Genomic DNA, 27,476 nt, shown 5'->3' on the forward strand with positions numbered 1-27,476 from the left:
TTGCTAAACAACGAAGCTTCCAGAAGCGGACCCCACTTCCCATCCTCTTGTGGCCACATTGCTGATCCTAAAGCTTTTCTATGCAAAAACTAGCGGAATGCTATTGAATGTAGGTTTCCGAGGCAGCCCTATTCTCTCCGGCTACTTCAACATCAATGGGGGCTTATTTGCCCAAGGGACGTCGCAACTGGGTCTTTCCTATTCTTTCATCGCTGGTGGTTCACCGCCCCCACTCTCCCCCATTGCCAGCTCTGCCTTAACCTCCCACGAAATCAAATCCCCGCTTTACCAACCCACAGCAGCCGGGGGGATGGGGAGTGGCGGGGGGGGGGTGGGGAGGAGTGGGGGGGGTGGGGAGGAGTGGGGGGGGGTGGGGAGGAGTGGGGTGGGGTAGCCGGCCCCTCCCCCACCCAGCTGCGCCTACACCGACTAGAAACTACCAGTCCCGGCGTGCCCCGGGGCGGCGCGGGCGCAGGGGCGCGGGCGCGGCGGGTTGTCGTTGGCTGGAGCAGCGGCTGCGCGGGTCGCGCTGCTGTGAGGTCTGCGGGCGCTGGCAAATCCGGCCCAGGATGTAGAGCTGGCCGTCCCTGACGGCGCGTCTGACGCGGAGTTGGGTGGGGTAGAGAGTAGGGGGCGGTAGTCGGGGGTGGTGGGAGAAGGAGGAGGCGGCGAATCATTTATAAATGGCGCCGAAGCAGGACCCGAAGCCTAAATTCCAGGAGGGTGAGTGTGCGCTTTTGGGAAAAAGGCACCTAACGGCGCAGGAGATGGAGGCGGGCTCGAGGTGGTTGAGGTTTGAGGGTCGGGGGTGGCGCGGGGTGCGCCCTGGGAAGGCGGCGGATAGTGCTTTGTGCGGGGAAAACGCATTGCGGATGGCAATTCCGATGCGTCATTGTGAGCGCTTTGTGAAGCGAGAGTGCTACGCAGCCGTTAGAGTGGGAGAGGGAGCGTTTGGCGCGTGGCACACCCTCGTCAAGTGTTTGTTATTGTTCTGAGGAAGAGGGCGCGGAGAGAGCAGCCTATTGTAGGGAGGCGACCGTGGCGCCATGGCGGCGGTTAGGGGAAGTGATGTGGCGGCGGGGGGAGGGGCAGCGGTGGTTTCTGGCGGTCCTGTAGCGCGCCCGGCCGCTTGGGCAGCCACGACGGGCAGTTAGGTGTTTCCTGGAGCCCCGGGGTGGTCGCGTTCGGTGGAGACTCGGAGCTGCGAATGGGGGTGGCTTTGGCGCCACGGGGCGGGAGAACTGCGTTGTAAAATGGCCGTTGCAAGATGGTGGCGCCATCATGGCCGCCGGCGTCTCTGCCCCGTATGCAGGCGCAGCTTCAGGGCAGATGCAGCGCCCCCTTCCACGAAGACCGCAAGGTTGCCGGGACCCTTCGCTTACCTCAGAGTGGTGGGTGGGGACAGAAAAAAAAAAAAAAAAGGATCAGTGGGATGAGCGTTTTCCTCCGCTTTTTGTTGCCTGGAGGCCTCACTCTGCTGTTCTTAGGCGCAGTGCCAAGATCCTATGGTAATGTTAGTGCGCTCTCGCTTTGCAGTTGCTCTTAAAAAGTAAAAGAAAATGATCTGAATGCAGTGTTAACGCCGTTTGCATTTGTAAGTCCCGTTGTCTCGATGTCATTTTTTAAATGCAGTAATTGTTTGATTAGTTGCAGTGTTTAACAGTGACTTGAATGTTGAGTTTATTTTTATTAATTGGTTTTCGATTGACGTGAGTTTTGGCTAAGGTTAGACTGCCAGTGGAAGGCAGCTCTTTAAATTTTCACAACGCTTCAATTTATGTATAATAAGGTGGAGGTCTAATAGCTAAAAAGGAAGTAAAATCCTGTTGAAAAGGAGGAACACTCTAATATTCGTTTTCATTGCTATGGAAATTTATGCTAGTTACCGTAAATACGGTGTCTCCATGTGTACGATTTTTGTTCTAGGGATTTTTAGACTTGCATTAGAATTCCTTTTAGAGACAAAAATCTCAAACCGTAGTACTGCGTATTGTAATCTTAGGGGATATTTAAGGGAGTTTTAGGGGTATTTTGTTAATGAGTGACTTTTTTGTTTATATTTTTGAGACGATGTCTCACTCTGTCACCTAGGCTGGAGTGCTGTTATGGTATCTCGGCTCACCTCTGCCCCCCGGGCTAAAGCGAGCCTCCCACGTAGCTCGGATCACAGACGCGCGCGGTCACGCCCGGCTGAGTTTTGTTCCTTAGGGGTTTTCTTTTCTGTCTTTGTGGGGTTTTTTTTTTTTTTTTTTTTTTTTTTGAGACGGAGTCTCGCTCTGTCGCCCAGGCTGGAGTGCAGTGGCCGGATCTCAGCTCACTGCAAGCTCCCGGGTTTAAGCCATTCTCCTGCCTCAGCCTCCCGAGTAGCTGGGACTACAGGCGCCTGCCACCTCGCCCGGCTAGTTTTTTTTGTATTTTTTAGTAGAGACGAGGTTTCACCGTGTTAGCCAGGAGGGTCTCGATCTCCTGACCTCGTGATCCGCCCGTCTGGGCCTCCCAAAGTGCTGGGATTACAGGCTTGAGCCACCGCGCCCAGCCTTTTGTTTTCTTTTTGAGACAGAGTCTTGCTCTGTTGCCCAGGCTGGAATGCAGTGGCGCTGGTCTCGGGTCACTGCAGCCTCTGCCTCCTGGGTTCAAGCGATTCTCCTGCCTCAGCCTTCTGAGTAGCTGGGATTACAGGCACGTGCCACCGCACCCAGCTAATTTTTGTATTTTTAGTAGAGACGGTGTTTCACCATGTTGGCCAGAATGGTCTCGATCTCCTGACCTCGTCATCAGCCTACCTCTGCCTTCCAGAGTTATGGGATTACAGGTGCGAGCCGCTGCGCCCGGCCGAGAAATAGTGTTTTTAATGATTCTCGTAAACTTGTAAAAAGTTTTTTTTTTGAATGTTCTGTAAGCAATTCTTAAGGCATAGTGATTTCTTTGCACTGGACTTGGTTTTCCATTGGAAATGCTTTTTTGTTTTGTTTTGTTTTGTTTTTGAGATGGAGCATTTGCTGTCCTGGGTCATACTCCTCAGCTAGCTGTGTATTTTTTCAACAGAATACTAGAGCCTCGTAGCTAGAATGGAGGTCAGAGGACCTCGGCATCGGTGCACTTTTTTCTGGCAGCAGCAGCCAAGGGGAAAAAAATGGTAGGCCATTTTCAGAGTGCCTTTAAAATGTACCTGGAAAGTGAAATTAGGAAACAGATCTGATCTGATCTTTGGCGCTGTTATTAGCAGTATGGTTTAAAATTTTAGTTCTTGTTCCTGGGCTGTTGGAGAAGTCTTTGATCTCACTGTTTTCCAATCTCCACCTTAATGCAGAAATGCTTTGCGTAGGTCCAGCAGCCTCTAGCAGTGATTCTTTATAGAGTGAACTACTTACAAGGATTAAATAAAGTTAATAGGTCGTGCTCTGGGAGATTCTTATAATATGGGTCTCTGGTGAGGCTTGAAAATACATAGTTTAAAAATATATTTCAAATTTTAATTTTTTTTTTGAGGCGGAGTCTTGCTCTGTCATCCAGGCTGGAGTGCAGTGGTGTGATCTCTGCTCACTGCAACCTCCAGCTCCTGGGTTCAAGCAATTCTCCTGTCTCAGCCTCCCGAGTAGCTGGGACTACAGGTGTGCACGCCCACGTCCAGGTGATACATATATGTGTGTGTGTGTGTGTATGTGTATATATACATGTGTGTATGTGTGTGTATATATGTGTATATGTGTGTGTGTATGTATATGTATATGAGAGATGGAGTCTCATTCTCACCCAGGCTGAAGTGCAGTGGCGCGATCTTAGCTCACTGCAACCTCCACCTCCTGGGTTCAAGTGATTCTCGTACCTCAGCCTCCTGAGTAGCTGGGATTATAGGCACACACCACCATGCCTGGCTAATTTTTTGTACTTTTAGAAGAGATAGGGTTTCTCCTCTTGGCCAGGCTGGTCTCAAACTCCTGACCTCAGGTGATCCACCCACCTCGGCTTCCCTAAGTACTGGGATTATAGGCGTGAGCCACCTCATCATGCCTGCTCTGTTAATTTTAGAGCTAAAAAGGAGCTGACATTCTTGGATATTTCAGTTGTCCGTGGGTCTCTTGAAACCAAGTGGACTGAAAATGTGTGCAAAATCTTTCAGCTATAGTCAAATGTAATCTGAGGTACTGCCTAGAATTGCTTCCAAGACTTCCAGGTCCTGACATTTTGTTTAGTCTTGAGTAGGCTCAGCATAGACTGTTAAGTGCCAAAGGTTAGGCTTTATTGTCTCATTTCTTTGTTCATTGAAGCAGCTTAGCACCTAGAACATCATTCCACATTTGAGGAATGAACATAGTGAGACCCCTTAATCCAGCCAATCTCTGATGCGTATTGATATTTTAATTTGTAGGATATTTTACTGAGTAAAAGGGTTGGAAGCACAGTTACAAGTGGAGAATAAAGGTCCTCAACTTAGAAAACCAGTTGAGGAAATCTTTAAAAAAACTGTGTTTTCAGATGTACAGTTAAAACCAACCAACCTTGACAGCGTTGCAGGAGATTCTACCTATGTGCTTGACAGGTGATAGATGATTTGATTATTTAAGTAGATTGACCTGCTAATAAATTGTTTTTGTTTTTACCATCGGATACCAACGGTGTTTTTGTTGTAGGGTATGGTTGAAGTTTGAGCCAAAGTGGTACTCTATATAGCCGTCCTCGTTTTTCCTAATTTGGCTAGGAATACCCTAATAATAGTGTGGTGACTCTCTAAGATGTGAATCATCTTATAGATGAGAAGAAATTACAATTAATCCAGTACTTTTTCTCCCTTTACAGGTGAGCGAGTGCTGTGCTTTCATGGGCCTCTTCTTTATGAAGCAAAGGTATGAAACTTGTTTTCTGTTGAGAAGTTGGCCAAAACTACTGGTTAGATCTGACCGTTTAATATACAAGTGCAGTGTTTTGTTGTTGCCTCAGTAAGGGAGTTGCCTGTTTTAGGTTCGTAGTTAATAAATTTATTCATCTTTCTGGGATTTTTATTGTTTTGCTTAGTGGCTCAAATAAATTAAAACATGGCTACTCTCTTCCACTTTTCTTACCAATCTGGAAGTAGCATTTGAGGGGAGTGTTAGAAGGGGAAGATGGTTTGTGGGAAAAAATAGCATTTTATGGTTAATGACTTGGTGAGAAAACATTGCTCAAGTTACTTTTAAAAGTAAATATATGCTGAGTAAGCATTGAGCTAATTATATTAGGTTAAAGGTAAAAGCTAATATTAAAAATAAGTACATTTAACTTTTGATTGTTGGTTTGTCTGTCAAAATTTGAATCCTGGGAGGCTCCTTTTGTATCAGGGTGTGCTCCAGTTATAAAAACTGATTTTACATTTAACTGAAGGTAAGCAGGAGAATGCATTCCAAAGTCAAAAAAAGTTGTAGTATTTTGTTTCTGATAACTTTTTTAGTAAAAATATTTAAGACTTGACTATACCTTAAACAGTTGTAGCTCTAAAAATGAACCCGTAAAATACAAAACAGTATGTTTATGCAATTTCTGCGTAAATTCTTGAATAGTTTTATGCTATATGTGTCTGAAAATAGCCTTAATTATAAAGTGTCAGACAATTCTGACTAAATATTAGCTATTTTCACTACTTCTTTTTTTTCCTGTGTTCTAAATACACAGAAGTATATTTTTAAAGTTCTGAAGAGCCAAACGCAGTGGCACATGCATGTAGTTTCAACTACTCAGAAGGCTGAGACTAGAGGATTGCTTGAGCCCAGGAGTTCAAGGCCAGTCTGGGCAACCAAGCAAGATTCTTCTCTCTCCCTCCCGGCCCCCCCCTCCCCCAACAGTATTGCTCTGTCATCCAGGCTGGAGTGCCGAGGTGCGACCTCTGCCTCCTGGGTTGAAGCAGTTCTCCTGCCTCAGCCTCTTGAGTAGCTGGGATTACAGGGGCCAGTCACCACACCCAGCTAATTTTTGTAGTTTCAGTAGAGATGGGGTTTCATTATGTTGACCAGGGTGGTCTTGAACTCCTGACCTTGTGATCCACCCACCTCAGCCTCCCAAAAGTTTTGGGATTAGAGGCATGAGCCACCACCCCGCGGGAGACTGTCTTTTTTTTTTTTTTTTTTTTTTGAGGCAGAGTCTGGCTCTGTCGCCCAGGCTGGAGTGCAGTGGCCGGATCTCAGCTCACTGCAAGCTCCGCCTCCCGGGTTTACACCATTCTCCTGCCTCAGCCTCCCAAGTAGCTGGGACTACAGGCGCCCGCCACCTCGCCCGGCTAGTTTTTTGTATTCTTTAGTAGAGACGGGGTTTCACCGTATTAGCCAGGGTGGTCTCGATCTCCTGACCTTGTGATCCGCCCGTCTCGGCCTCCCAAAGCGCTGGGATTACAGGCTTGAGCTACCGCGCCCGGCCGGGAGAGTGTCTCTTAAAAAAAAAATCCTAAAATGACTGAATTTGGATGTATGGAGATGGTCAGGAATTTCTAAGTATGTGTATATGTACATATATCTTAATGATAAGATTTATACAGTTTATAAGTTTATGCAGTTTGTAAGTGCTAAATTACGGCTCATGGCCAGGTGCCGTGACTTACAAGCCTGTCATCCCAGGGCTTTGGGGAGCCAAGGCAGGAGGATCTCTTGAGGTCAGGAGTTTGAGATCAGTCTGGGCAAGATAGCAAGACTGTCTCTACCAAAAAAAAAATTTGTGTGTCCTGTTAATCATTTTTATCCCTGAATGTTGTTTTTTGTGTATCAACGTTTGGCAAACTCTACTAAACTGGCTGAGTTTTCTCCTGGCAGCTGACACTCTGGTGAACAATTTTTGAATTGAAGCTGTCAAAACAAATTAAACTGTTGTGGTTATTTTGGTTTTCTCTTAAAGACTTTTAAATCCAAATCCAGTTAGTCATCACTTGTCATAGTTAATGACTTGCTTCTAATAATTCCTTTTGTCTGGCTGCTTTTAAGAAAAATGTGAAATGTTTTTAATTCATTGCTTTACAAGTTGTTTAATTTTTCTCAAACAGGTCCGTTTACTGCCTTTCATAAGCCAATGAAGTTCTTTTATAATATAGTTTAAAGACTTTGCTTTAGAGGAATTTGCTTTTGAAATAAATATAGCTCCTGGCTAATTAGACTGAGAAAACACAAGCATAGCTTTCTTTAGCTGTCCTTGGATGGCTTTTGTAATCCATTGATTAAAGATTTAGGGTGACCTTTTATGCTTGTGGTTCTCAGCTTTGTTGGACCTTTGTGACTAATCTGCAGTTTTGTAACTTGAGTATTCTGCAAGCTTAAATAGTGTTCTCAGTCCTTTTGTTCAGGCCACCATAAAGCTTGTGTAGAGTGTCTTTGAAGGATGATTTGAAAAGGTAGTGTCTCTTTAAAAAATTTCTAAGTGAATTATTATTTTTTTTTTTTATTTCAGTGTGTAAAGGTTGCCATAAAGGACAAACAAGTGAAATACTTTATACATTACAGTGGTTGGAATAAAAAGTGAGTATTAGATCTTAACAATTTTATTGATATTTAACAAGACAGCTTGTGTCACGGACTGGCTTAACAAGCATATGCTTTTCAATTCTTCTGCAGTTTTAATGTAATATAGTACATATTGAAGCAAGGGTGAATCATTTGTAGTGTGACAAAACTATTGGAAATTAGGGTACTGAGCCATTTTAATTTAAATATACTTGGTTCTTGGGAATATTTATTATGTGCTAGTGTAATACCTAATAGTCATATAGTCAACCAATTATTCTGGTTGAACGTGGCAATCACATTTTTCTGTTTTGTTTCTGTTTTGTTTTTTTTTCCGGTTTTGGTACATTTTTAGGGTGGCCTGAATTTTTTGGCCTTACCACAAACATTGGTTATATATGTTATTTCAAGCAGCTGTGCTAAAAACCAGTTGGGTTTTCTGTCTAGAAAAGGGGAAAGGATAAAGGTTGCTTCATTGAGAAATAAAGACAGAATTTACTAACCCATTTTCTGAACTTCGGAAACACGATTTATTGTTGACAGAAAATGACTTCATGTGACTCACTTTTTAGCAAGATTTAACACAGAAATTCAATTACAGAATCTTAATTTCTCACCCCTAAGAGTTAAGCCTTTTTTTTTTTATTTTGGAGATGGAGTTTCACTTTTTTTTGCCTGGGCTGGAGTGCAATGGCGTGAGCTTGGCTCACTGCAGCCTCCGCCTCCTGGGTTCCAAGCGATTCTCCTGCTTCAGCCTCCTGAGTAGCTGGGATTACAGGCAGCCACCACCACGCCCAGCTAATTTTTTGTGTTTTTAGTAGAGACGGAGTTTCACCACATTGGCCAGGCTGGTTTTGAACTCCTGACCTCAGGTGATCCTCCCAAAGTGCTGGGATTACAGGTGTGAGCCACTGTGCCCGGCCTGTGTGTCTGTGTGTGTGTGTGTGTGTGTGTGTGTGTGTATGTTGTGTATGTGTATGTAAAGCACCGATGTTACTGATCTATTTCCAGGAATGGACAGTGGGTATAGATTGAACACATTCTAGAATGTCCATACAGTGGAGCTCTTTTTCAGTGATGAGACTTTTCTCCTTGGGCCTCACAAGTAACCCTGTCTAAAAATTTACCCAACTCTCCTATTTGGTGATTGTAATTAAAAGACTTGTAATTTTTACTATGGGAGATTTTACATTTTATTAATGATGCTTTGTCCTTCAAAGATAGCACTGCCATTGCTATTTAGTATTGTTCTTGCGGAATTGCCCTCTAGTAGCTTTGTGTCACCTGACTCAGGCTCTGGTACCTGGTTTACCATGGGAGCAGTGCCATCTGATTTGATGAGTATTCTGTTACTATGGAAGGAGTTTTTTTTTCCCTGTGAAGTTCACTGGCCCTGTGACTTTGGTCTTGTTTCATCTAGTACTCTATCTAGGTGACCAACCCAGTTAATTTTATTTCTTTTGTTAGGAAGTTGTTTTCACATATCAGATGTTTTCAGCTGAGAATTTATTAGACATTTCACTTCCATTAATATAAATGTGGAAAGGTAGAAATCTGAAATGCATAGAAGTGCATCCTGACAGCTTGTGGGTTTTTTTCCCAGTTAATGATAATTAAAGTATTTCTAATAATCAGTGAGATGTGGTGGTGCGCACGTGTAGCCTCAGCTACTTGGAAGGCTGAGGCAGGAGGATTATTTGAGCCCAGGAGTTTGAGGCTGCAGTGAACTATGATGTGCCACTGCACTCTAGCCTGAGTAACAGAGCAAGACCTGGACTCCTTTAAAAAGAAACAATAACATCTATTTCTAATAATGATAGGTAATGTCTAATAATGATAGGTAACTCCAGCCTCATGGACTTGTATTTTAAATATTGAGAAGTTGGGAAAATAACGGAGAAAACTGTCTTGGTGGAAGTAAACTGTGCTTTTAGTACTAAATGGATTCTAGTATCTAGGAAACAGGAAAATAGTGACTCCTAGTGTATCTCATAGCTTTTTATTACTAAATAGTGCCTTGCTAAAACTGCATTTCAATCTTTATTAGACTTACATTTTATGTGTTGATATTCTGGCAATATCCAGATAAAGCTGAGAGTGTTAGGAGAATCTCATTTCTCTACAGGAAAGATAATAATTTTATGCACACTATGACTGGGAAAGACCATAAAGGATATAAAAGAAAAATACAAAGCAAATTTATGGGTTAGGCTTACTCTTCTCCACCTCCTGCATTTTAAAGGAATTGTTTTAGAGCCAGTATGGAGGTACCTATACTTTTAGCTTCTTGGGAGGCTGAGGTTGAGCCCAGGAGTTTGAGGCCAGCCTGGGCAACGTAGCTAGACACCCCTCTTATAATTAAGCAAATAAAAATTATAAAGAAGTGTTTGAGGCTGGGTGTGGTGACTCACGCCTGTAATCTCAGCACTTTGGGAGGCCAAAGTGGTTGGATCACTTGAGGTCAGGAGTTCGACTCCAGCCTGGCCAACATGGTGAAACCCCATCTCTACTAAAAATAAAAAAAATTAGCCAGGTGTGGTGGCACACGCCTATAGTCCCAGCTGTTTAGGAGATTGAGGCAGGAGAATCGCTTGAACCCGGGAGGTGGAGATTGCAGTGAGCTGAGATCGCACCACTGTATTCCAGCCTAGGCTGCAGAGCGAGACTCAGGAAAAAAAAAAAAGATTGAACACATAAGAAACGAAGTAAAGGAAACTATGAAAAAATAATAGAATAAAGAAGATATTTTTAAAAACCTTAAAAAATTATTTTAGAATTTCACCTTAGTAACTGTGAATACAGCTTTTGTGCTTAGTTCTTTTTTACATATAATAGATACCCTGTATAAAATTGCACACATAGATGTGTACAGCGCAAAGACTGGATTTTAAGAGGCATTTGTAGCTTGTCACAAATTGTGAAAATACCAAATGCTTTGTATTTTCTGATTTTACTGCTTCGAAAAATTTTCCTCTGGTGTATTGTAGTCCAGTAACTCAAAGAAATGATAGGTTTGTGTAGATTTTTTTGTTCTCAACTAATTTGACACATTTTAATTACTGTTGGGGAAAGTTAAGAAAAAATGGCATCAAATATTAGATTTGTTACCATCTTTGTAGATGTATTGAGGAATATATCAGAAATGTCTTTGGTTGACTTGGCGTGTAGATAAATATACGCAATATTGAAAGAATGATCTTAGCTTTAGGAAGTCTTCAAAGAAACCTTTAAATTCATTTTGAAAGGAGGAGGAGTTATACAAATACCTAGCGTGTTGTGTATTTAGTCTGTGTAAGTACTGTCCATGGATCATTGTGACTCTGGGAAGTAGTCACGTTACCGTTAGAAAATTACGGAATTCTAGATGGGTGTGATGACTCACGCCTGTAATCCCAGCACTTGGGGAGGCCAAGGTGGGCAGATCACCTGAGGTCAGGAGTTCGAGATCAGCCTGGGCAACACAATGAGACTCTGTCTTAAAAAAAAAAAAAAGAAAAGAAAATTACGAAATTCTTTTATGCTTCACCTATATATAAAATTTTCTGAGTGGCCTTCAGTTATTACCATGGATCATTATAACTTTGAGAATTGCACTCGCAAATGATCTTTAGAAAATTCTGAAATTTGGGCCAGGTGTGGTGGCTCAGGCCTGTAATCCCAGCACTTTGTTAGGCCAAGGTGGGCGGATCACAAGGTCAGGAGTTCGAGACCAGCCTGGCCACCATGGTGAAACCCTGTCTCTACTAAAAGTACAAAAATTAGCCGGGTGTGGTGGCTCATGCCTGTAATCCCAGCTACTCGGGAGGCTGAGGCAGGACAACCACTTGAACCTGGGAGGCAGAGGTTGCAGTGAACCAAGATCATGCCACTGCACTCCAGCCTGGGTGACAGAGCAAGATTCATCTCAAAAAAAAAAAAAAAAAAAAAAAAAAAACTTGCCGGGCGGGATGGCTCAGGCCTGTAATCCCAGCACTTTGGGAGATCTAGGCAGGTGGATCACGAGGTCAGGAGTCAAGACCAGCCTGGCCAACATGGTGAAACTCCATCTCTACTAAGAATACAAAAATTAGCTGGGTGTGGTGGCGCGCACCTTTAGTCGCAGCTACTTGGGAGGCTGAGACAGGGGAGTCGCTTGAATTCAGGAGGCGGAGGTTGCAGTGAGCCGAGATCATGCCACTGCACTCCAGCCTGGAGTGAGACTTTGTCTTAACAAAAAAGAAAACATTCTGAAATTCTTTTATGTTTGACTTACATGTAAAAATTTCTGAGTGTTTGGCTTTCAGTTATTATCCTAGTAGTGATGTTCCTTAGAGCAAAAGATGTCCACTTCGTTTTTCTTTGGTTCAGCAAGGATTGTCAGCTCTTTACATATAAAGCAAACTCTAGCAATAACTTTGTGTTTAGAGCAAGGTGCTTATTTAAATACATTTTATATCAGTGGGAAAGGGTTTATAACATTCTAAAATGGAAACTTGTAATTGAAAATTGGCTAACTCCCTTTGATTTAGAGAGAATTGGAATAGATATAAATACATGGCCAGGCACGGTGGCTCACGCCTGTAATCCCAGCACTTTGGGAAGCTGAGGTGGGCGGATCACCTGAGGTTGGGAGTTTGAGACAAGCCTGACCAACATGGAGAAACCCCGTCTCTACTAAAAATACAAAATTAACCGGGTGTGGTGGCGCATGCCCGTAATCCCAGCTACTCAGGAGGCTGAGTCAGGAGAATTGCTTGAACCTAGGAGGTGGAGGTTGTGGTGAGCCAAGATCGCACCGTTGCACTCCAGCCTGGGCAACAAGAGTGCAATTCCGTCTCAAAAAAAAAAAATATATATATATACACACACACACACACACACACACACACACACAAATATCTCAAAAATCTCATTTTGAAAATGGCTTGTGTGGGGTACTTTTTAAAATTCATACAACAAAACCTTAATCCCCAAATTAGAATTTTCTTAAACTTCAGTTAATCTTTTTTCAAAAACATACTAGATTTGATTGAGATTTCTAAATTTTCAAACCTCATTAGAATTTGTTGGCACAGACACTTAAATATTCCATTTGTAAATGAATCTTAATAAAGCTGAAGCCAAATTCTGCACCTGGTCACTGAGATTACTTTGTACTATGCTGTCTGTATCAGAAGTGCTGTGAGGCCCAGGCGCTCTGAAAAATCATTGAAGACACGTGAGGATATTGTAGCCCTTTTTCCTGTTCCTGAAGGAGCTCCCTCAGTACACCACCCCCTCCTGACCTCTAGGTAAATGCATGTTTTGAAATTTTCTCTAGGAAATCATGTTCAGGAGTGCTTTTTATTATTTTCCTTTTGGCTGTATTATATGAGGTCAGAGGTGGGAAATCATTAAACAAAAGAAGGTCTTAAATTTTTTTTTAATTGGGTACCTTGAGAGTGCACCTAATTGTGTCACTAAAGGAGCTCCATCAGCAGGAGAAAAGATTAACTGCCCAAAAAAATTTAGCATTCCCTAAGAAATAACACTGTTTTCGTTTGCCATTTTTGGTGAAAAAACATAATCAGAAATTGTGTTTTGAACAAGCTTTTTGCAGTGCCAAAATGCCTTAATGTTTTTAAGAGAGTTGGTTCTGCCTTCTAATATTTAGAAAGCCAGCTTTCTGATCAGCCTTGAAAGTTAGTGTGTGTTCATTTGTGACTGAATGAAGGTGAAGAATGGTGTCAAATCATTTTAATACTTTACAAACTTGGCTAGGTCCCAGTCTGGTTGGTGTTTGAGTATTGTAGACTTCCTTATATGTTTCTGACATACTTTTAGTGTTGTTTGTGTCAGGGATTCTCAGGTGTTTTACATGTATTCTCATAACAATTTTTTGAGATAAGTACTGTTGTTCTCATTTCATAATGAAATGAAAACACAAAAAGCTATGTGGAACTTTGTCATTACACACGGCTGGTTTTAATTTTTAAAAATAACTGAGTTTTTGACTCCTCTGCTTTATTTTTGACAAATAAAGTCTTTAAGATAACATAAGGCTAATCACTTAGTGAATGTTACATTAGGTGCCAGACTCTTAAGCCATTTCTAAAAATGATTTGAATAATCTGCTTTTGGACTCTGGCAGCTTAGATTTGGAATGCTGCTTTTTGAAAATAAAAAGTTTTCCTTTTTATAGAACAGACTTCCTTTAGATTTTCATTTTAGTTGAGACTGTATTTGTAGTGCCAGTTGATCAAATTATTTCAGAGAAATCCAGTCTTGCCTCTTGGATCTCAGAAAATAAGTTGGAGAACAGAGTATTTTTGAGTTAAATTTTAACTTTCCTCTTTTTCAGTTGGGATGAGTGGGTTCCAGAGAGCAGAGTACTCAAATACGTGGACACCAATTTGCAGAAACAGCGAGAACTTCAAAAAGCCAATCAGTAAGTTTGTTTTGTGAACTGAATATTAAGGAGAAATGCCTGTAGATTAATTTTTGGGCATGGAATGAACAATGGAGATCATGTTGGCTGCCCTGCCTATAAAATAATTTCTGGTACCTCTCAGCTGCTGTGTTACAGCTTTGACTTCAAGTAATCAGGCCATTTCTAGATAAAGGAAGTAGCATACCTGCCATTACTTGAGCTTATCTTTAGATCTAGGTAGAAAACAGCAGAATGTTTTTGGAAATTGCTATAGGTGTGAACTCATTGGTAAACATCTTTCTTATTTTTGGGGCTCTGGAAGACAAATTTGGTGGGGAAACAAGAAAGCAAACGAGGCATTTCCTATTCTGTTTTTCATCTCTGAAAGCACAGGAAAAGGAACCCTGAAAGACTGTATGATCTATAGGGTAATTTCAAAGTTGAAACGTATATTTAAAAAAATTAAAATGATGGCTGGGCGCGGTGGCTCATGCCTGTAATCCCAGCACTCTGGGAGGCTGAGGCGGGTGGATTACGAGGTCAGGAGATCAAGACCATCGTGGCTAACACGGTGAAACCCTGTCTCTACTAAAAATACAAAAAATTAGCTGGGCATGGTGGCAGCCGCCTTGTAGTTCCAGCTACTTGGGAGGCTGAGGCAGGAGAATGGCGTGAACCTGGGAGGCGGAGCTTGCAATGCGCGGAGATCGCGCCACTGCATTCTAGCCTGAGCGACAGCGAAACTCTGTCTCAGAAAAGAGAAAAAAAATGGGAACAAATAAAACATTGGGATTAGTGAATTCCAAAGCAAATGGAATTTTCAGTGCTATGAGAACTGTCTATTACAGTCACTTTTTATTACATTGATTTTAATTGAGCCTTTTTCTCTTTCTTGAGTATTTTGTTTGATTTTTTGGAAATATCCCTGTCCAACTTGTTAAAAACTTGGTGCCAGAATTTGAATATAAATTCCTAATGGAATCAGGCTGACATAATTTTTTTTTTTTCACGTAAATGCTCATTTTATGTTGACATTACTGAAATTATTTTTGAAGGGAGCAGTATGCAGAGGGGAAGATGAGAGGGGCTGCCCCAGGAAAGAAGACATCTGGTCTGCAACAGAAAAATGTTGAAGTGTAAGAAGCTCTTTGTTTTGATTTTGCGTACTATATGTGAAGATAATATTTTATACTCATGTGTTAGACTGTGTTGAAAATTGAAACTTTCGGAACATTGTCGGAACCAGTAAGAATCCTATTCCTCAGGTATCAGGTCATTAAAGTAGTTTAAAATCATATTGCTTAATTTTCCTCAGCAGGTTCCCCCTCCCTTTAACTTGTGTGTATAAATATATGTGTGTATAACGTTTTCTCTTACAAAGATAGTATTAGTGGTTATAAGTTTTGAGATAATTTTTGGCAAGCCTTTTCAAACATAAAAAGCAAGTGCTGGCAAGTGCTAAAAATACATACCAATTAACTCCCACTTTGGTGAAACCCATGGTAAGAATTTGTGAGAAGTTAAGGTTTCAAATAACTGCCCTCCCCGTCTTCACCCCCAAGAAAACCTTTGCGTTTTTTGAGACAGTTTCGCTCTTGTTGCCCAGGCTGGAGCGCAGTGGTATGATCTATGCTCACTGCAACCTCTGCCTCCGGGTTCAAGTGATTCTCCTGCCTCAGCCTCTCAGGTAGCTGGAATTATAGGCATGCGCGACCACGTCTGGCTGATTTTTGTATTTTTAGTAGAGATGGGGTTTCACCATGTTGGTCAGGCTGACCTCCTGACCTCAGGTGATCCACCTGCCTTGGCCTCCCAAAATGCTGGGATTACAGGCGTGAGCCACTGCTTCCGGCCCAAAACCATTACTTCTTGTTAACTCTAGATTTTAGAATATCTGATAAGAAGCCTAGAGTGAGAAAGTCATGTGCATGTATACATTTTGTATGTTTAAAGTTTGTGTAGGGTGGTGTGGTGGCTCACACCTCTAATTCCCCTACTTTGGGAGGCTGAGGCAGGAGGATGATTTGAGCCCAGGAGTTTGAGACCAACTTGGGCAGCATCGGGAGCCCCTGGTTCTACAGAAAAATAAAAAAATTAGCCCGGGGGGTGGTGGCACATGCTCGTAGTCCCACTTATTCAGGAAGCCGATATGTGAGGATCACTTGAGTCCAGGAGGTCAAGGCTGCACTTTAGTCTTGGCAACTGAGTGAGACCCTGTCTTAAAAAAAGAAAAAAAAAAGCTGATGTACCTGAAAGTGGATGACAAGAGTGGTAACTTAATAAGTATTCTTAAGTATTTGTTAATAATAAAAACAAAGATTATAATTTTTATTAAGAGGCCATTTTATTTCTTACCAGACTTACTGATCTGACTTTTCTACTTAAAAGTAAGGTGTTACTATGCCCAGTGCTTTGGGAGGCTGAGGGAAGAGGGATTACTTGAGGCCAGGAGTTCTGGGCTGCAGTGATCTATGATTGCACCACTGCATTCTAGCCTCTTAAAAAAAGGTGTTACTAATGAAGGTATTTGGCATTTAATGCATTTGGAGATGTTTGAAACTTTTTTTTTTTACTCTTTTGGTGAGAAGATAATTGGTTTGGCAAGGAGTAAGTGTGTTACTGTTTGAGGATTGCTCATAGTTTTATTAAGTGGTAACATGTTTTCATGATCTGGTTCTTTGTAAAACTGGAGTGTAGTATTAAGATTTAATAGTAATTATATCTTAAAAGGCAACAATTCTCTTTACTTAGAAAAGATATTTTTATCAAAGCAATAGTTTATAACTAATTCTTTATCACTGTGCTAAGTTATATAGAAATTCAAGTGGTAGTATGCCCATAAGTTATTTGCATTTGAATACAGTATTGTGCAGTTTCAACTACAAAAATAATGGCTGAGTAAATATATGAAGTAAAGCTTTAAAATTCAAATTTCCCATTCTTGGACAGTAGAAGCCTCTTCAAATTGGCTTCTGAGTCTTTTGAAGGAACCTGAGTCTAAACGTTTGAAACCTGAATGTCAGGCTCTTACTACTGGGACTTATTGAAGTGTATGGGTTGAATATCCCTTATGTGAAGTGTTTTGGACCAGAAGTGTTTCATATTTCAGACTTTTTTTGGATTTTGAAATGGTTGCGTTATACTTACCTGTTGAACATCCCAAATACAAAATCCAAAATGCTCCATTGAGCATTTCCTTTGAATGTCATGTTGGCTCAGAAAATTGGGATTTTTGGAGCATTTTGGCTTGGGGATGCTGAACCTGTATATTTTATAGATCTTTTACTTTAGAGTTGAGATCACTTGTCAATGTTTTAGTTTTATATTATAGAGTGAATGGGTAAAGGATTGAGTGTGAGGACTCTCGGTTTCCCTTGGTCTCCACATATTGACATGTGCGACTAAAGTTCATGGTTGACTTTGTCCGAGAAATACAGTCCAACAGATTTTTACAAAACTAACAGAGAAAACCTGTACTTCAGTTTGGCCAGATTTTTGTGTTTATATCCAAACATAAGTTAATTTTAATTGTCAAACCTTTAGACCTAAATTAAATGAATATGTTTAATTAAGAACATTTATAAGTATTATTTAAAGCTACAGAAAATAAAAAAAGCCAGATATTATTAACATATCTTTCCATTGAAAGTAATCCATAATCATGGGCTTTATAAACTGTTTCCCTTGTGGTCTAGAAATAATAATGTAAAAAAGCAAAATTAGGCCAGGCATGGTGGCACACGCCTGTAATAGCAGCATTTTGGAAGGCCGAGGTAGGCGAATCACTTGAGGTCAGGAGTTTGAGACCAGCCTGACCAACATGGTGAAATCGCATCTCTATTAAAATACAAAAATTAGCTGGGAGTGGTGGTGGGTGCCTATAAACCCGGCTGCTTGGGAGGCTGAGGCAGGAGAATTGCTTGAACCCGGGAGGAGGAGGTTGCAGTGAGCCGAGATCACCCAACAGACAGAGCAAAACTCCTTCTCGGCCGGGCGCCGGTGGCTCAAGCCTGTAATCCCAGCACTTTGGGAGGCCGAGGCGGGCGGATCACAAGGTCAGGAGATTGAGACCATCCTGGCTAACACGGTGAAACCCCGTCTCTACTAATACAAAAAACTAGCCGGGCGAGGTGGCGGGCGCCTGTAGTCCCAGCTACTCGGGAGGCTGAGGCAGGAGAATGGCGTGAACCTGGGAGGCGGAGCTTGCAGTGAGCTGAGATCTGGCCAGTGCACTCCAGCTTGGGTGACAGAGCGAGATTCTGTCTCAAAAAAAAAAAAAAAAACTCCTTCTCAAATAAATAAATAAATAAAATAAGAAAGCAAAATTAGCAATTTACCATTTGGCAGTATGTAAGTAGACATGAGTTAAGTTGCTGTTAGAGATGATAATCAAGATGGGGAGACTTAAGTGTTGTCCTAAATGTGGGATTATGGAGTGCGTAGTATTGAACAGGAGGGAACATAATTTAGAGAAGAAATAAAGTGAAACAAAGTTTGGACCAGTGAGAATAGAATAACAGATTGGTACTTAAGAAGTATACAAGCCTGGGCAATATGGTACTAGAGACCCCTGTCTCTGCAAAATAAAAAATAAAAACAAAAATTCACCCAGCATGTTCGTGTGTGCCTACGATTGTAGCTACCTGGGAGGCTGAGATGGGAAGATTGCTGGTGCCCAGAAGGTCAAGGCTGCATTGAGTCGTGATTGCACCACTGTACCCCAGTCTGGTCAACAGACTGTCTCAAAAACAAAACAAAACAAAAAAACCCAACAACAAAAGAAATACACAAATCTAAAAATTAATATTTTGGGGAACAAAAATAATTGGAAAAAAATTTTAACCTTTGACACTTTTTTTTGGTGGGTCTAATAATGTAGTGTATACTATAACATACGTTAATATAACCTTGGAAGAACGAAGTTGTTTACTAAAGTGTTCTTGGTTTGCTTTTCTGTTTTTTTGTCTCTAAGACAGGGTCTCACTCTGTCACCAAGACTGGAGTGCAGTGGTGCAATCTCGGCTCACTGCAGCTTTGGCCTCCTGGGCTCAAGCGATCCTCTCACCTCAGCTTCCCAAGTAACTGGGACTATAGGCGCTTGCCACTATGCCCAGTTAATTTTTGTATTTTTTATAGAGAACAAGATTTGCTATGTTGCCCAGGCTGGTCTCGAATTTTGAGCTCAAGAGATCCACCCCCCTTCACTTCCCAAAATGCTGGGATTACAGGCATGTGCCACTGCGCCTGGCTTGGTTAATTTTTTTTCTATTATGTGAAGAGAGATGGGAATTTAACCAATTGTTAATAAAAATCCTTGTGTCTGAGTAGGACACATATTTACCACCTGATCTTTTATCCAAGTTAGTATTTCTCTGTGAACTTAACCCTGATAAAGGGAGTTGAAACAAAGGCAGTTTTACTGGAAATAATTATTTTTCTTCTTTTTCTCTTCTTTTAGGAAAACAAAAAAGAACAAACAGAAAAGTAAGAATATTAACTTTCTTAACGTTAATTTATGTTACCTTTATAACATTGACATTTTTATTTAGACTATTTTGAAAGCTATGAAATTTTGGAGTAGGCTTATATTTATTGATTATCTCAAATAGGTGTCTCACAGCAGTGTTATAAAATAGGTACATGGTGGCAGAGACCTTTTTTTACCAAGGAGAAACTTGTGAGCATTTATTTTCATCTGCTTTAGTCTTAATGACTCCCACTGAGAAGATAACATTTATAAATAAATGGACGATGATGATACTAAATGTTGCCTACACTAAATGTTTGGTAGAGCTCTTCATGAAAGTTGTATTTTTGGTGGGAATATGATTCTTTAACTTAGATTCAGGTAACAGCTGTGTAATGGAGAAATAATATAATGAAAAGGGATAATGCGTCAAAAGACTGTTTTCCTTATAGAATTTGTTAAATTAGCTAAAATGAGACTCCTCCCCCCCAACATTTACAGCACCTGGAAATGGAGATGGTGGCAGTACCAGTGAGACCCCTCAGCCTCCTCGGAAGAAAAGGGCCCGGGTAGATCCTACTGTTGAAAATGTGAGTTTTTCTTGAGTTTATGAGTAGCATGTTAGGATTTTTAGTCTCAGTTACATGACATAACCATGGGAGCTTTGATTCTCTACAAGATTTGCTTACATGGTTAATTCTTGAAATTAAACATTTTCTCTTTTAGGGGTAAAGGATATGTTTCTGTACATCTTTATTTCACCTGTAGCTCTCGATTTACCTACTCAGTTAATCATCATTTGTTGTGTAAGCTTCACCTACAAGACTATTTCTTTGGTGTTAGATATATATTTTTATTAGTTAAAGATGTACCTTTAAGATAGTTGTGTTTGGAATAGTTGTTTTGATATCGATGGTAAATAAGAAAATATTAAGTTAAAATATATCAAGTCAGTGTGTTTCATTTCCTGAACAAGAGGAACCTTACTGAAGAATTTTTACCTTTACAAGAAAATGCACTAAATAGACTATAGTTTGGGTCAGATTCTTTTCTCCCAACAGCAAACTATGTATGGTCTTTTTCATTTACGATTTTTAAAAATGACAGTACAGCTGTATGTGTGGTTGGCTACTTTAAGAATTTATCCCTAGTGCTTCTAAAAGTCAGCTCCCTTCCATGTTTGGTATTTAGCTTTAGCAAGAAATGTTAGGTTTTTAATACTCTTCCTATTTCTATTTAGGAGGAAACATTCATGAACAGAGTTGAAGTTAAAGTAAAGATTCCTGAAGAGCTAAAACCGTGGCTTGTTGATGACTGGGACTTAATTACCAGGCAAAAACAGGTAACCTGAAAAGCTACCCAGATTGTTAAGCTGTATAATACATTCTTGCTAGCAAAAAAAAGTTTTTAAAGGAAAATGTTATATTGACTTGAATTATTAAGGTACGACTGATAAAATAATACTGTAATTTAGAGGCTGAACATTTTAGAACTACTACCAGAAAGAATAACTTGGAGGCCGGGCGCGGTGGCTCAAGCCTGTAATCCCAGCACTTTGGGAGGCCGAGATGGGCGGATCACGAGGTCAGGAGATCGAGACCATCCTGGCTAACACGGTGAAACCCCGTCTCTACTAAAAACTATAAAAAACTAGCCGGGCGACGTGGCGGCGCCTGTAGTCCCAGCTACTCGGGAGGCTGAGGCAGGAGAATGGCGTGAACCTGGGAGGCGGAGCTTGCAGTGAGCTGAGATCCGGCCACAGCACTCCAGCCTGGGTGACAGAGCGAGACTCCGTCTCAAAAAAAAAAAAAAAGAATAACTTGGAGAAGAATAAAAGTTCACATATACATTTTATGAGTTTATAATGATAAAGGTGGAAATAACTCGTTTTTGGAGATTGCTACGGCAGGAACTCGTTCTGAAAATTCGTAAAGGCAAAGAAGCATGTGTTTACTGTCTTATTGTCATTGCTAATGGTAGGACATAGAAAGCACACACCACTACCTGCAAGGTGTTCATGACCCTGAAAAGAACCTGAATCTTATTAAGCGCCTGAGTCTATTATTAGTTTGCAGGAAATAAGATGTTTAATGGAGCAACATGTTTATCAATCATTGAACTCTATAATTGAGAATTTTTTGGACAAACGAAGCTGTTTAAACAAATGGCATAGGTAGGGTTAGGGATAGTGGGGGGAGATGATTAGGGACTGCTTGAGGATTATGAGACTTAAGAGACATATCAGTCTGTATGTGGATACAGTTTTTCTGGATTTGAATCCTTTGGAGGATTATGCAATTACAGCTAAACTGCGAAGATGGAAGCCATGGCTGTATCACTTATTATTTGTGAGCTTGGACAAGTTTCTTAGCCTTTTTGTGCTTTTGTTTCTGCATTTAATGGAATAATAGTTCCTATTTGACAATGCTGATGAGAGGATGAAAAGATAATTATTTTAATGCTTTAGACTAGGTCTAGCAAATAATATGCATAACAGTAAATGATGACTTGGTAATACCACAAAGGCACATTCATGTCTGTTGTGTGTCTAACAGATTGACGTTTTTAAAAGTTTTGCTGTTCTGTCCAGTAGAGTCTCATTAGCCACATTTGGCTGTTTAAATATATAGATGCCCCATAACTTACAATGGGGTTACATCCCAATAAACCCAGCAGAGAGTTGGAAGATTAAGTCAAACCGTTGTAAGTTGGGAACTGTCTATAATTAAATTTTTAGTTTCTCAGCTACATTATCCATGTTTTAAGTGCTGAATATTTCTTAATTTGAAATACTGTTACCTGATCTTTGTATAAAAACTTGCCTGGTATAATTTTTCTTTAAAAAAGAGAGTACGTATATTTAAGCGTGTTTTTGTCTTCATAGCTCTTTTATCTTCCTGCCAAGAAGAATGTGGATTCCATTCTTGAGGATTATGCAAATTACAAGAAATCTCGTGGAAACACAGATAATAAGTAAGAATATACATTTTTCAGATACACTCAAAGACATTTGAAAAAGTTTCTAAATAAGTCATCCGAAACTTGTACTGACTCCGAACCAGTACCACCAGAAACTAGCAAAATAGAATTTCACTGCTTTGACACAGGAATTGGCCGGCTGACTTTTTCTTAAAGGGCCAGATAGTAAATATTTTTAGGCAAAATTTAAGCTATCATGTAGGTATTTTCTATAACCATTTAAAATTTAACCATGTGAAAATGTAAGAATCATCTTTTTTTTTTTTTTTTTTTTTTTTTTTTTTTTTTTTTTTTTTTTTTTTTTTTTTTTTTTGAGACGGAGTCTTGCTCTGCCGCCCAGGCTGGAGTTCAGTGGCCGGATCTCAGCTCACTGCAAGCTCCGCCTCCCGGGTTCACGCCATTCTCCTGTCTCAGCCTCCCGAGTAGCTGGGACTACAGGCGCCCACCTCGTCGCCCGGCTAGTTTTTTGTATTTTTTAGTAGAGACGGGGTTTCACCGTATTAGCCAGGATGGTCTCGATCTCCTGACCTCATGATCCGCCCGTCTCGGCCTCCCAAAGTGCTGGGATTACAGGCTTGAGCCACCGCGCCCGGCCCAAGAATCATCTTAATTGCTTTAGTTTATCAAACCCTGCTTTCATATGCCCTTTTAAAACATCTCAGCTATGGTTCATTGTTACTAGCTCAGCTTTTAATTCTTTAAATTGGTTGAATTATTCTGTATCTCAGTTCTTTTCATTGACCAGTTTTGGAATATTTTTGTTCATTTATCAGGGAGTATGCGGTTAATGAAGTTGTGGCAGGGATAAAAGAATACTTCAATGTAATGTTGGGCACCCAGCTACTCTACAAATTTGAGAGACCACAGTATGCCGAAATTCTTGCAGATCATCCCGATGCACCCATGTCCCAGGTGTATGGAGCGCCACATCTCCTCAGATTATTTGGTAATATTCCATGTGGAAAATAATGGATTTTATTTTTTGGAGGGGTTTTCCCTAAATGAGTAAGAGGTAAAATAATTCACTTTCCAAAACATGACTCTATTTTAATGTGAACTTTTGTCTAGAATGTTAAATAGCAAAATCTCTTTGGGAGCAGGGGTTTCAAAAATCATATATTTTACTTTATTTATTTTTATTTTATTATAATTTTTTTTTGAGACAGAGTCTCACTCTGTTGCCCAGGCTAGAGTGCAGTGGTGCGATCTGCTTACTGCAATCTCCGCCTCCTGGGTTCAAGCAGTTCTCCTGCCTCAGACTCCCAAGTAGCTGGGATTACAGGCGTGAACCACCACACCTGTGGTAATTTTTGTATTTTCAGTAGCAATGGGGTTTCACCACGTTGGCCAGGGTGGTCTCGAATTCCTGACCTCAAGTGATCTGCCTACCTTGGCCTCCCAAAGTGTTGGGATTATAGGCGTGAATCACCACGCCTGGCCTAAAATCATTTTAAAGGAATTGGTGGTGTTTGCTCACATAATTAAAGTACATGGTTGTAGTGCTCCTGCCTTGGATGTAATTTTGGATAAATTCTGTTGTTTAAACAGTACGAATTGGAGCAATGTTGGCCTATACACCTCTGGATGAGAAGAGCCTTGCTTTATTACTCAATTATCTTCACGATTTCCTAAAGTAAGTCTGTGCTTGAAATTATAAACATGAATTTGAAAATTAGTGTGTAATGGGAGGGATTGGCAGTATAGAGGCTAAAACATTAAACATTGTATTGGTACAGGCATAGATAGACCATAATGGAGCAGTATAAATAAGTGCAAATATATTGGAGTCTCAGAAATGACAGATGGTATATGGATGGCCTATTGGTGCAGTAGGGGAAAGCAGTGGAGTCTGGTAGATGGTGATAAGACAGCTGACAGTTTGGAAGAAAACAAAGCCACACTTTGTGTGATGTCATGTACTAAACATCACACGTGTACCAAAATTCTAGATGAATCTGAAGTTTAAAATTGTTAAGATAATGAGAGGACAAATGTAATATTTTCATAGTTCTGTAGTGTTCCATTTATGATAAATGGCTGGTACCTTTAATACACAGAGTTCTTTGGTAAGAAATGAACAAACCAGTGAAAAGTAGGACAGGAAGTTTACAGCCATGGCAGCACAAAGGACCATTAAAAATATGTCAAAAATAATGATACAAGTCTAAACTGTCAGTAAAGTAGCACTTGTCAGATTGGCTAAGGTTTAAATGTTTGAAGAAATGGAGAAAAGGGCAATCCTGGTTTCTACTAGTTTTTGGAGGGCATTTTTATAATAGTGAAGAATTTGAAACAAGAACTTAATTAAAAGGATGAGGTCATTCTAAACATACTGATAAAGATGTCTGTGTTTTCAATTGTAAAACAGCCAAGTTGTGGTAGAGGAGTATGGTGTAATTCTTACTTGTAGAGAAACATTATTTTAATCTTTGCATAAGATCTGGCTTTCCGATGTGGATCTTAGTTAATACTGGATTATTTCTTGGGTGTGGTGTTGGGAGGAAGGGTGGGAGTTTTCAGTTTCTACTTTGTATATTTCTGTATATGAATTTTCTCATTACAATCGTTTTAGAGTAAATTTAAAACTGCAACGTGGACTTGAGAATCTAGGCAAAATTTATTGTCTTTGCTTTACTAATGATAAATACCTTCTTTATGGAATGTGCTGTACTACTTGACATTTCACCTTCTCTTTTATATAATTTTTTTTTTTTTTAAAGTTTATTCATTTAGAGATGGAGTCTTGCTCTGTAGCCCAGGCTGGAGTGCAGTGATGGCAATCACGGCTCACTGCAACCTCCGCCTCCTGGGTTCAAGCGATTCTCGTGCCTCAGCCTCCCAAGTAGCTGGGATTACAGGTGTATACCACCATGCCTGACTAATGTTTGTATTTTTAGTAGAGACGGGGTTTTGCCATGTTTGCCAGGCTGGTCGTGAACTCCTGGCCTCAAATTTTTCTGCCTCGGCCCCCCAAAGTGCTGTGATTACAGGTGTAAGCAACCACTCTTGGCCTGATACGACTTTTTTCTTCTTCTTCTTTTTTTTTTTTTTTTGAGGTGGAGTTTCGCGCTTGTCCATGCTGGACTACAATGGCGTGATCTCAGCTCATCACAACCTCTGCCTCCAGGTTTAAGCAATTCTCCTGCCTCAGCCCCCCAAGTAGCTGGGATTACAGGCATGCGCCACCATGTGCTAATTTTGTGTCTTTAGTAGAGACGAGGATTCTCCACGTTGGTCAGGCTGGTCTTGAACTCTCAACCTCAGGTGATCGGCCTGCCTTGGCGTCCCGAAGTGCTAGGATTACAAGCATGAGCCACCACTCCCGGCTGATACGATTTTTTTCTAAAGAAAATATCTAGATGTTCTTTTAGGGTAATGCTGTCGTGTAATAGGTTAATTGTTTCTTAAAGATAGTTCAGACTCCCAGGCTGGTATTCTGAAGACATAACTGTTCTTTCCTATTTAGAAATAGGGGAGTAATTCCAGAGTTCATTCCTTTGTATATGCATAGTATTGTTTATTATAGAACCTTATTTACCTGAATTGTCATTATGTGTGGTTTTATTGTGAGAGAATGTCTGGTTTAATGTATTTTAGGGAAGTGTTTTCTGTGGCTTACGTATATAATATATAGGAAGAAATTTGGATCAAGATAATGACTTTAAAAAATTTTTGTAATGAATATTTTATTTTTAGGTACCTGGCAAAGAATTCTGCAACTTTGTTTAGTGCCAGCGATTACGAAGTGGCTCCTCCTGAGTACCATCGGAAAGCTGTGTGAGAGGCACTCTCACTCGGTTATGTTTGGATCTCCGTAAACACATTTTTGTTCTTAGTCTATCTCTTGTACAAACGATGTGCTTTGAAGATGTTAGTGTATAACAATTGATGTTTGTTTTCTGTTTGATTTTTAAACAGAGAAAATAAAAGGAGTAATAGCTCCTTTTTTCTTTTCTTTTCTTTTCTTTTTTTTTCATTTCAAATTTGCTGCCAGTGTTTTCAATGATGGACAACAGAGGGATATGCTGTAGAGTGTTTTATTGCCTAGTTGACAAAGCTGCTTTTGAATGCTGGTGGTTCTATTCCTTTGACACTACGCACTTTTATAATACGTGTTAATGCTATATGACAAAATGCTCTGATTCCTAGTGCCAAAGGTTCAATTCAGTGTATATAACTGAACACACTCATCCATTTGTGCTCCTCTTTTTTTTTTTTTTTTTTTTTTTAAATGGTGCTTGAAGTAAAGAGCCCATCCTTTGCAAGTCATCCATGTTGTTACTTAGGCATTTTATCTTTGCTCAAATTGTTGAAGAATGGTGGCTTGTTTCATGGTTTTTGTATTTGTGTCTAATGCACGTTTTAACATGATAGACGCAATGCATTGTGTAGCTAGTTTTCTGGAAAAGTCAATCTTTTAGGAATTGTTTTTCAGATCTTCAATAAATTTTTTCTTTACATTTCAAAAAACCAGTGTGCTTGTATTGATGCCTTACAAAAACCATTGTATATTTGTGTATTCCTTCTTGTATTTAGACAGTGTTTTTTCAGGTGCGTGCTTTGTTTCTGGTATGGCCTTGATGGAATGATACGCTTTAGCTTTAGTACGTAGCGCTAACCCATAGCAGCTTTGGCAGTTTGCTGTCTTGAGTCCTAGCTAAAAAGTTAGAAGTTTACATGACTGTCTTTTTACTTTCCCCAAATTGTTACTCTGAGCATTAATTAAGGGCATTTTTACCGGTATAAAATTATGGTCAGCTTTTTTTCTGTCTATAATTATTTATTTTTATGGATTTACCCTAGAAACAACCAAAAATGTCAGTAGACAACATATTAAAATAACACAAAGGTTGTAAAGGGCAACATTTCTCCCCTTTGATAGAGACACTAAAGTGGTCTGTACTTGGGTAGAGGGTGGCAGACGCTTAGAATTAAAATGCAGCCGAGTGCAGTGGCTCACGCTTGTAATCCCAGCACTTTGGGAGACTGAGGTGGGTGGATCATCTGAGGTCAGGAATTAGACACCAGCCTGACCAACATGGAGAAACCCCATCTCTACTAAAAATACAAATATTAGCCGGGCGTTGTGGCGCATGCCTGTAATCCCAGCTACTCAGGAGGCTGAGGCAGGAGAATTGCTTGAGCCCAGGAGGCGCAGGTTGCAGTGAGCCGAGATTGCGCCATTGCA

General features: G+C 40.5%; 1 protein-coding gene across 1 annotated transcript; it reads left to right on the forward strand.

Annotated features, from left to right (window-relative positions):
* The first annotated feature begins 470 nt into the window (after positions 1 to 470).
* MORF4L1 (mortality factor 4 like 1) lies at positions 471 to 26,758 on the forward strand. The gene is made up of 12 exons (XM_030930654.1): positions 471 to 723; positions 4,798 to 4,844; positions 7,402 to 7,469; positions 13,774 to 13,860; positions 14,898 to 14,978; positions 19,301 to 19,326; positions 19,811 to 19,899; positions 20,550 to 20,651; positions 22,194 to 22,282; positions 23,062 to 23,234; positions 23,837 to 23,921; positions 25,985 to 26,758. Exons 1-12 carry the CDS (start codon positions 684 to 686, stop codon positions 26,067 to 26,069), a joined length of 972 nt encoding a protein of 323 aa, XP_030786514.1. The 5' UTR covers positions 471 to 683; the 3' UTR covers positions 26,070 to 26,758.
* The last annotated feature ends 718 nt before the right edge of the window (positions 26,759 to 27,476 follow it).

Source organism: Rhinopithecus roxellana, chromosome 5, assembly GCF_007565055.1.
Source record: "Rhinopithecus roxellana isolate Shanxi Qingling chromosome 5, ASM756505v1, whole genome shotgun sequence".
Taxonomy (NCBI): Eukaryota; Metazoa; Chordata; class Mammalia; order Primates; family Cercopithecidae; genus Rhinopithecus; species Rhinopithecus roxellana.

Excerpts from the sequence above, each read along its gene's own strand:
- MORF4L1 (XM_030930654.1), top strand. The coding sequence starts at position 684 with ATGGCGCCGAAGCAGGACCCGAAGCCTAAATTCCAGGAGG. Across the intron at positions 13,861-14,897 it reads GAACTTCAAAAAGCCAATCA|GGAGCAGTATGCAGAGGGGA; the intron begins GTAAGTTTGTTT and ends TTATTTTTGAAG. Across the intron at positions 22,283-23,061 it reads CGTGGAAACACAGATAATAA|GGAGTATGCGGTTAATGAAG; the intron begins GTAAGAATATAC and ends TTCATTTATCAG.